We start from the raw sequence: 10,001 nt of genomic DNA, 5'->3' as shown, positions 1-10,001 counted from the left end.
TTATTTATTTATTTGCGTCAGTAAGTGTGTTTGCTGCCAATAGCTATAATGTGCAGCACCTGCGAATAGATTAGTAAGTATGTGTTTGAACGGCCAGTCTGGTGATGCAATCACCTTCCAAAAAAATCGTCACGCTCGATATAAAGCAGGCAACCATTAAAGCCAGGCACTCGAGACAATAAATAGATATGTCAACAAAGCTTCTGTAAAGCCATCATTACATGTTCCTTTCTCAGAGTGTATGGGCATAAAATACACAACTCAAAGGGACATTTGTTTTTGTTTTTTTAAAGATGTTTTCCATTCATTACTTGGGTGGAAATGTAGGGTTTATAGGCCTATTCCAGCGGAAAGCATCATATGCCCAACCTTCTTGGGATGATTTCTTTGGTATAATGTGATGCGAGGAGGTGAAGCGAGGTTCAGAGAGACAGAAGGAGAGAGAGGTTAACGGGATAAGGGTGTTTGTTTCAGGGAGATGAGTACGGATCGCAGACGAGATACATCTTTCGACTGCTTGCTGTTCTTGGGGTTGAAATCACATAGTCGGGCGACTCTCTCCCATTCAGTCCCAGTTTCCTCATCCTTTGTCTCAGGCACTAGGGCCTCGTCAGATGCTCTACGACAAAGAAACGTCAGGTAAGTCAACATGAAGACGTATCAGTCTTTCCCTTTCTCTAATAGGTTTAACATAATTTTTACTTTGATATTCATACTGCGCTCCAACAGGGGCTATCCAATCATATTTGAAAGACAAAACAAACCATTTTTTAAAACTCCCACTTAACTAGGTTTACAAGAATATTTTATTGACAGGCAGTATAATTTTATCATTACTCATAATAACAACATGTTATTATAAATATTATTTGTATTAATCCTTGGACTGTTTTACTAGAGTAAAAACTTATCACAGTGCATTTAAGGAACACAGGTTGCAACGGAGACAAAACCATCACAGACAACAATGAACTGGATAAAGTCAACATACACATAACCAATGACCTCAGCGTTAGGCTGTTGGTAAAATGCTTTGTCCGTAATCCTGGGGTAGAAGCGTAGAAAAGAGGGGGGAAAGAGAGAGAGAGAGAGAGAGAGAGAGAGAGAGAGAGAGAGAGAGAGGACAAGTGGAACAGGAAAGTGACACGTTAATAGGATATTAGGAAATCCAGTGAGACAGAAACATAGAAACAGACTTTGCAGTAAGTATACAGCATTAATGTTAGTAGAAATGTCAGAGACATTATTTCTTTTCACAGTAGGGTAGGGTCTACAAATGAAATGCCCCTATTATCTTTAACTGTATTGCGAACCATATTATTCACTTATATATATTCAGTCATTGTCATCCATTTAATGATATTGCACATTGTACAGCCACTGACAACATAAGGACCTACTTATTGCAAATGTGTATGAGGCCAACTAAATTGGGATCTAAAAATTGTTGCCCCATGGTAAGTCCACACTGAGGAGAAGCACAAGTGTTGTGCCACTACAGAGTAAAAATCTCCTTCAGTATGATATAACTAATCCTACCCATAAGGTTCTGCTATGCAGCTATACCCCTTAAATGGGAGATTACAGCTATACATTTGATCTCTATAAATGTCCAGAAAATCCCGCACCTAGTGGTGTAACAATCATGGTAGCAACTGCAACCCACTCTAGGGGCCTAGGCGGCCCCTGCACCCAATTGTCCCATTTGTCCGTCGCCTTTAAAGAGGCTAAGTATAGTAATAGCTGCAGCTGACAGCTCGGAGAGTGTAGAGATCATCCGATCAGATACTCCTGAAGGTAAGTAGTGTGGGCAGGGGCACAGGCACGCTGTTTGAGAACAATGGCGGCACAGAAACTGTTTGGAGGCACTGATGGCACAGGCAGTTTGGGGGCACTGAAAAGCTGAGGACAAAGATGACGCAGTCGAGCTGTTTGGGGGGCACAGACAAGCTGTTTGAGAACTGATGGCAGTTTGTGGGCCAAAGATGGCACAGGCAAGCTGGTTTGTGGGCCAAAGATGGCACTAAGGGGTACGTAGCTTAGTGAAGTTGGGGGCCCTGGGGCAATTTTCACACCGGGGCCCTGTGGTTCCTAGTTACACCACCGCCTGCATCTCTTCACAGACTGAAGTAAAAAAAACAAAAAACTTGACAGGGCAAGAACTGCCGAGGTAGCCCCGACCCCATGCCTGGTGTAACTGCAGGATTTTTTAAATAGATCTGGTGATTTTAAATTACAAGAAGGGATCATCTGTCAATAATTTAAAGATACCATGCAACTTTATCAGTGCTTCCAATCCTGTATAAGGATATTCTCTGTGTACAGCACAGAGGTCATCACATACCTGTTAGAAATTTTATTTTTTTCTATCTGCTCGCTCTGCCTTTGATACCACTCCTCTAAGTCCTTCTTGGCTTTTTCTCGCCACTCCTGTTCTGTCACCTTAGAAGCTGCATCTGGGAGGCACAGAGGAAAGGTGTAAATCATAACTGTTTGTTCTCCAAGACAGTAACACAAAAGTAAGTTGGAACTTGGTACCCTTGTTATCAAGCAAATCTATTTAGATCAATACATTTTGCAAAAATTCACCTTAAGACTTACTTGCACACTAATCTGCAAATGATATTTCTTACAAATGTAAATATCCCAAACAGGCAGCTGCAAAAAAATCATATCGTGTAGATACGTCCATGATGGCATCTTGTGACACCTTTTTTTTTTGTAAGGACCGGTATGTCTATAGGGACTGGGGGGTTAAAGGGACAATCTTTAGGACACATTTTAATCCATATAAAAGCTGAGTGGTCCCTTTACATTTTTGTGCAGTGCCCTTTGCAAATGCATGAATGGATTTTGCATTATTGTCCATATATATATATTGCCCCTTTCCCCCGCCCCCCCCCCCCCCCAGCTACTTGCAGGAGATATGTGTGGACAAACTTTCACATCTTGCATCTCAAAGCCAAGGTGTACTATCCTTTTGTTATAAAGGAAATTTTCCTACAAATATGTAAAAATGCAAGCATATGACACAGCAGACCAGCTGTGAATAGACAAACCTTAACCCGATGGTCTCAGACATTTTAATATCACTACATAGGAACATTTCCCATAAGATAAGAAAGACATAGAACTTTAATCCCTCGTCATCAATTCTCAACCTTGTATCTTACCAAGTTCCTCTAGACGTGTTTTCTGCTCCTCTCTCCATTTTCGGAGGCTTTCAGGCTCCTGGGTCAGTCGGTCCGCCTGAGCTATTGCTACATAACCATCACCAAGACCAGCAACATCCTATAATAACAAATGTAGGATACATTAGTATTTTATAGACTTGTTGTTTCCATTGACTTGGAGAAAACAACATGAGAACAACGTTATTCCAATAAAATCTGTAGAAAGCAAATGTTAACTTAGTGAGAAAATGAAGAACTTACCTTAGAGAACAAGGTAAACCCTTGCTACTTTAGGTACAATTCACTGACTCAGAAAATAACAAGTGAACATCCATTGCTGGAACATTGATTGTTGAGAAACTGGGTCACCGTAGCTAATTTGGAAAATTATTATTGATCCCTGCTAAGAATAGCAGACTATCTCAAGAACAATAGACTACATTCATTACACTAAGCTCTGTGAGAAGTAAGGTTTACAATACCACAGTGTCATCTAAAATGGATTACCTATTTGTTTTATTGCGCTGTCTGCATTTTATGCCACAGTTTGCTGCAAAATGAAGTGAATATTAGGATCATTACCGAGAAAAAGAATGAACTCTTCTTTAAAGACCAAAGATCTGATTGAATTGACTGTGAATTTAAACACTTATGTATTCAAGTAGTTTTGTTTTAATATATTACAGATAATTTAAAAGAAAATCCAGATATTTATCTCATAGCTTATTTCCCACAACGCCACACAGTCCTTACAGACTGATGTTTACTGAGTCTAAATGCTAGAGTGACAACTCCACACCTTATTTGTTTTGTCCCAAGCAACACCCATTCCCAATACCGGTTCCTTGAATCACACAGTGAGCTCAAAAGTTCTCGCTCATTCAGTCTTAGCTACCAAAAAGTCGGGTGGAACTTCCGTGCTGTCAAGTGGGAGGGTCAGTTAATGCCTCTAAATTAATCCCAAAACGGCAGTATGTACATAAAATAAATATTTTAGCAAATAAAATACACTAAATATTATACATTATAAAGCCAAAAATATGTAAAATACAAAAAAGATATTTTTGATGGTATCACTTTTACAGTTTTTTCACCTGTCATTAAATATATAAAAAAATATAAATTTTTATTTATATGAGAACACTTAAATAGAAATTTAGATGATGCCCCTTCTGTTTGGGTTTGTGTAACCCTTGCTGTTTTAATGTCCAGATTGGGCTGAGAGTAGGATGTAATGCAAAAATAAGGAATGAAACAAATACAAGATCAAACACATTACTCCCAAATAAAATAAAGAAAAAAATAAGAATTAAACAAAGCAATACTACATTAATTGTCTCTCAATTTCAGGGTTATATCCTCGCAGATTACATAGTCATACATACAAGTGGCAATCTTGATTTAAGGGTTTTTGTTTTTTCAATACTGGTCAAAATACTACAACACAAAATTGTCGCCTCTAATCCATGTATAAAAGCACTCTTTATGTCTAATACAAACGACACGTCCACTCTTACCTCATATATGTCTCCATTCACTGGGGTGGTGACCAGGTCATCAAATCCCACTGCAAAATCAAAACGGTGTAATTCTGAATAAATGGTGAACAAGACTCCTTGACATCACTGTGCTACTAATATCTGTGATCGTATCTCCATACACTCTCCTAACCACCTTTTTTGTTCTTTCCACCACTTGCTTCTCTCTTAATATGACTTTCTTGCATTCATATCTTCAGGATTTTTTTGTTCTGAACATATTCTCGGAAATTCCCAACCTCGTTCTGCGAGAACCTCCCATACTTTTTACTCAAATCGTTCACTAAAGTACTACTCTGTGAAGAATACAATCTAACCTCCCAATACTCTCAATTTACATTATGAAGGAAACTGTTCATTCTCCTACCCTTGAGATCTCCACACCATTGACTTCTCCACGCCCTTTTGCTACAATCAAACCACCCTCAGCCAAAAGCCCATCATCTTCTGTCTCATTCCCCCTTAACCTCCTCAAATACTGTATCCTTGGAAAAGCTGTATATTCTTCTCCTTCTGTATCAATGTACCACTGTTAACGCTACGTATAATTTTCACTCCCTCAAACCGTAATAGCCGTATGGAATAAACTGGCATGCCATCAATAAATAGAACAAGAAGAAAAGGGAATTCTGATCTGGTGTGTGGGACTTAACATTTTGAATAGGTAAAAGTATAACGAATGCTCCTTTGTCATTTATAATCAGACAGGTGCAGCATGAAAAAAATACAAAAAGAGCAAAAAGTGCTCCCTCCCTTAATTATATGAAACACAAACATGCTTCCTTGAGTTGCGTCTACTGGCCTCTCCCTGTTCAGTCATATCACAGTTTGCTTTCCACTTCATGGATTGCCTTTAAGCACTTCTATATACACACAATATCATATATTATATATACTAGAGATGCAATCAGTACAAAGCAGAACAAGTGCTAAGGAATTGTAAAATGCAATAATATACCACCCCTTAACATTATATAATGCTTTCCTTATATAGGTACTGTGGTAGTATGTAATCTTTACATTCATTTCATATATTCACACGTAAATGTAAACATGATAGGGACAAACTATGGAATACCATCACTGTTCAGCATATTTTGGTGCTGGCAGGCTACACAAATCTACCCAATGGGACTAGTTAGTCACCAGCTGATCGCTGGTCAACACCTGGTCAACCCTAACTGGTTTGCCATGGGCCATCCAGTAGTTTAAGACAAAAGTCTACATATTGTGCATCAAACATCAAGCATAAAGTTCTAGTTATGTTTTTGTGAACCATAGGTTTTTGAACATTCAAAAGAAGATTCATGTTTTAACCAGGTGACTCTCTAACTCTAGAATATGTATAAGTGTGGATGGGACCTGTCATTAGAAGAAAAAAAAAACAGCTGAATGTGAGTTAATTTGTTCTTAGTCACATGTTTTTTCCTAGCCTTTTCCAGAGACAAAATCATGTAAGCGTGCTAGCTGTTTGATAGATCATTTGGGAATAAATTGCCCATCTGACCTTCATTCCTCTCTTCACAAAAGATGAGATTCATAGATTACATTTATTGAGCTAGAAGATTTTGCACAAGAAAAGAATATGGATTTGGAGCTCTGAAAACTGAAATTATCTCTGCTGTTGAGCTTTGTGATAATTACTGCAGCTCTATTGTTCAATCCCGCAAAAGGCTGGGGGTCCATTTGTTTCGCAAATGTTCTTGGTGGATTACAACTGCATTGTAAGGGGCTGATCAGCATCAGACATGTGATGCCTAGGGGACATCAGCGAGGGGAGCCTAAATCTATACAGCGCTTGCTGTGGCATGTCTTTCATTTTAGTAAATTAGTTTTGGGATTACGAGAAACCTATGGTCAGACTTTTTCCAACCTCTCCAATGATATAATTTCTACAGTAGGTTGGCTGTTACATCAGAAACAAGGTAGTTACTTAACATTTACATATGAGCTTTAATATTCATATACAAGTAGAGTTGGAGTTGGGTCAAATCTGATTCCTTGGGCTTTTGTAGCCGCTATCTAATCTGCTGACATTGTCCACTGAGTAAAGTGTTCAAGGAACCACCCATGGAGGTATATTTAATAGCTAATATATATTTAATGATTAATACAAGTATATTCTACCAGTTAACATTCAGTACAGCCCAAAAGAGAAAATCATTAATATAAAATGTGATTCCCCTATTTTCTTTGTATCAAACGATCCATTCTGTAATTTCATCCCATTTCAAAGGAAAGATGCATCCCTATTTGAAATATATATATACATATACACACACACATAGATTACATGGCAATAGCTGAGTACACAGTTGCAAAATACCACCATTGTTTTTTATTACAATATCGCAATAAAACAAGGCCGGGTAATCTGATGTTTAGGGTTGGTCACTAGCACTCAGGGACAGTAAATTGTTACACAACTCATAAACTGCTTTGCAGTAAAACTAACAGCAGCCATCACTCAAAATCAGGAGCAACAAGAGTGAATTAAAGTAGACTAACACACAGCCTGAAACATTCTCTATCAACTTTAATAACGTGGCCTTTTACAACAAACAGAGGCCAATGACCCACCAAGGGACTGGATCACTAAGTGGCATCTAATCAGATTATAAAAAATCATATGCCTTCATCCTAAACCAGAGCCTGCAGTTTTAGAAATTGTAACTGTGAGTGTTTAGCAGGTATGTGCACCAGGCTGTAGTACTATCAGGGCCACTGCGTGACCTTGGAAACCTGCCTACACACTAGTGAGCGTAAGCTCTGCGGACTAGCGCGTACTCGCACTCACTAGTGTTGTAGGGAGTACAGCGCGCCGCTCGCCAAATCGGGCGATACCCTTTCACCTTGCGGCTTACCAATTTCTGGCTGGTCCATCGAGAAATCTTGGCCGCCCACCAGCACCGCTCCAAAACCTTCGTCATTCTCTATGCCAGCGATTTCGCTCTCTTGCTGGGCCAAGAAAGCAGCGGCTGGGTCCTCTTCTGTTTCCACCGCAGCCCCGCTCTCCGAAGAGGAGAAGAAGCCAAAATCGTCCGACATGTTCGTTTCTGTTTAATACAAAAGGCTTGCCAGCGCTGGAGTGATCTCTCGATCAGAGGATCTAGGGATCAAATGAGATCTTTACTGCGAGAAGCAAACCATTCCCAGGAGCAGCACCCAGCCCTGTGACTCTTACCGCTCCACATCAGAGGGAGGATCAGTGGAGTGACATCAGAGCTGTCATACCCACAGTTCACCAGCAGGTGCTGCTCCTGCGCCCACCAACATCAATGCAGGAACAAAAAAATCATTGACACGAGGCAGGTGCTGCTCCTACACCCACCAGCTCCAATGCAGGAAATTAAAGTCATTGAGAGGAGCAGGTGCTGCTCCTGCACCCACCAGCATCAAAGCAGGCAATGCAAGTAATTGACGAGAAAAAGGTGCTGCTCCTGCACCAAAGCAGGCAATGAAAATCATTGACAGGAGGCAGGTGCTGTTCCTGCACTCACCAGCACCAATGCAGGAAATGAAAGTCATTGACACGACTCGAGGCAATTGCTGCTCCTGCACCCACCAGCATCAAAGCAGGAAAAGAAACTCATTGACACGAGGCAGGTGCTGCTCCTGCACCAATGCAGGAAATGAAAGTCATTGAGAGGGGCAGGTGCTGCTCCTGCACCCACCAGCACCAATGCATGCAATGAAACTCATTGACAAGAGGCAGGTGCATGTGCTAAATAACTTTAGAATTCATATACGAATACAAGCTGCCCCTATGTATTCCTTCACTCTAGTATTATAGTTTCCACTCATTGAGTAGGATAGCCAGTACCCCACTGTACAGCTTACAAGCGGCTGAGATCCTGCTGGTGATGGATCTAGTCCTGAACTTCCAATACTCCTCAATTTTACTCACCTGCATTTACTATTTCATGGGGAGGCAATTAAATACCCCCTTGAACTGAGACAGGGAGTTCAATTTGTTCCTTGAGAGCGGGAAGAGAGCTGCTAAAGTTGTTTGGGCCAAGTTGGAATCCTTTGTTAGTATCTTGGTTTTTGTTTTGTTTTGTTTTATTTTTTATAAATTGACACGGAGACCAGCTGCAGTTATGATTCTAACATTTTGTATAATTTAAAGTGTGCTTCCATTAAAAAAAATAATATATATATATATAAAACTCATACAGGGTACAATAAAGATGAGGCATGGCATAGTGGACAAACTAGTCAAATAGAGTCCACATAGACATTTAAAGGGTTGAATGGTAGTAAGAAATAACTTAAATGGTTTTAAACCTTATATGGGTTTTGTGTTCCTAGTACTTGAAAGTACTTCACAAAAGAGTGGAAGCTGTTATAGCTGCAAATGGGGGGACCAACTACATATTAATGTTTTTATATTTAGAATGCAATGCCATAAAAGTCCTTGTTGATGTAATGGTCAGGTGTCCCAATACTTTTGTCCATATAGTGTACATTAAAAACCACTGTTCATAAGGGTTGAATAGGTACAATGAAATTAATGTAACTATAGTTTGATACTTACACATAAGCATCATGTGAATAAAAAGGCAAAACATACATAGCTAACAAAGAACCATGCCTAACTAAAAGCAGACGGAAAGAGGAAATTGTTGAGGATACATGTCTACACTAACAAACATATATAAACATACCAAAGTCAAAGTTTCTGGGTGTCATAGCTTTGTAACGAAAATGCAAAAAAAGGGTGTCTGTCATCTTCAATAAACTCTACCCAGATACAACTATTACCTGTTGTCTATAGCAGGCTCTCTGCTCAGGGATGGAGTCTCATGAAAATCCAAGCACAACTGAACAGTAACAGTAGACACTTGTCTCTAAACAATTCTCACTGTGTCTCGCAGTTACAGGACTCCTGCATGACGCTATCAATTTCACAACAGATACAATCCTCATCTGTGGGCATTAGTGTGCAGGGAACATATTCAGATGTATGGGCAATAATAGGAGTCCTAGACATCAACATGTCGGGTTCAGGTAGTCGTCTCATCTATCCATCAACACAGCTCACCGCAACCTAATGCAATCACTTAAAAGCATAAGGTATTACTATCTACATGCCCCATTGCAAGTAATTTAGGTTAAAAAAAGACACAAGTCCATCAAGTTCAACTTTGCTGTTGAACTTGAAGAAGGCAAAAAGAACCCTTACTGTGAAGAACCCTTTTCACAGCATTAAGTGAATATTCATTTCTTCGAGCCAGGTGACCTTGTGTTCTTTGCACAGTCCTATTAATGATCAGGCCGTCAGAGAGCG

General features: G+C 39.7%; 1 protein-coding gene across 4 annotated transcripts; it reads right to left on the bottom strand.

Moving 5' to 3' along the window:
- Positions 1-447: 447 nt before the first annotated feature.
- LOC149299442 (clathrin light chain B-like) lies at positions 448-7,759 on the bottom strand. Of its 4 annotated transcripts, XM_089486087.1 has the most exons (7): positions 7,622-7,759; positions 7,530-7,570; positions 4,691-4,739; positions 3,174-3,291; positions 2,345-2,456; positions 992-1,045; positions 448-619 (listed from the first exon to the last, which is right to left on the bottom strand). In XM_089486087.1, exons 1-7 carry the CDS (start codon positions 7,757-7,759, stop codon positions 448-450), a joined length of 684 nt encoding a protein of 227 aa, XP_089342213.1. The 4 variants fall into 4 exon arrangements, with proteins under 4 accessions (XP_089342213.1, XP_089342212.1, XP_089342215.1 ...); XM_089486086.1 differs by having other exon boundaries at positions 4,691-4,740; positions 7,564-7,759; XM_089486089.1 differs by lacking the exon at positions 992-1,045 and having other exon boundaries at positions 4,691-4,740; positions 7,564-7,759.
- Positions 7,760-10,001: the final 2,242 nt, after the last annotated feature.

The sequence above is a fragment of the Sceloporus occidentalis genome, unplaced genomic scaffold (assembly GCF_023333645.1).
Source record: "Sceloporus occidentalis isolate IW3139 unplaced genomic scaffold, rSceOcc1.0.p SCAF_28, whole genome shotgun sequence".
In the NCBI taxonomy this organism is placed as follows: domain Eukaryota; kingdom Metazoa; phylum Chordata; class Lepidosauria; order Squamata; family Phrynosomatidae; genus Sceloporus; species Sceloporus occidentalis.
The sequence above is the reverse complement of the archived record's forward strand: the minus strand, read 5'-3'. Positions and strand labels throughout refer to the sequence as shown.

What these genes read in the sequence shown, in the direction of transcription:
- LOC149299442 (XM_089486086.1), bottom strand. Translation starts at nt 7,759, where the DNA reads ATGTCGGACGATTTTGGCTTCTTCTCCTCTTCGGAGAGCGGGGCTGCG. An exon ending in TGAATGGAGACATATATGAG is followed by an intron (nt 3,292 to 4,690) that starts GTAAGAGTGGAC and finishes TTGTTATTATAG; the next exon opens with GATGTTGCTGGTCTTGGTGA. An exon ending in GCTGAGGTCATTGGTTATGT is followed by an intron (nt 620 to 991) that starts GTATGTTGACTT and finishes TCTTTGTCGTAG; the next exon opens with AGCATCTGACGAGGCCCTAG.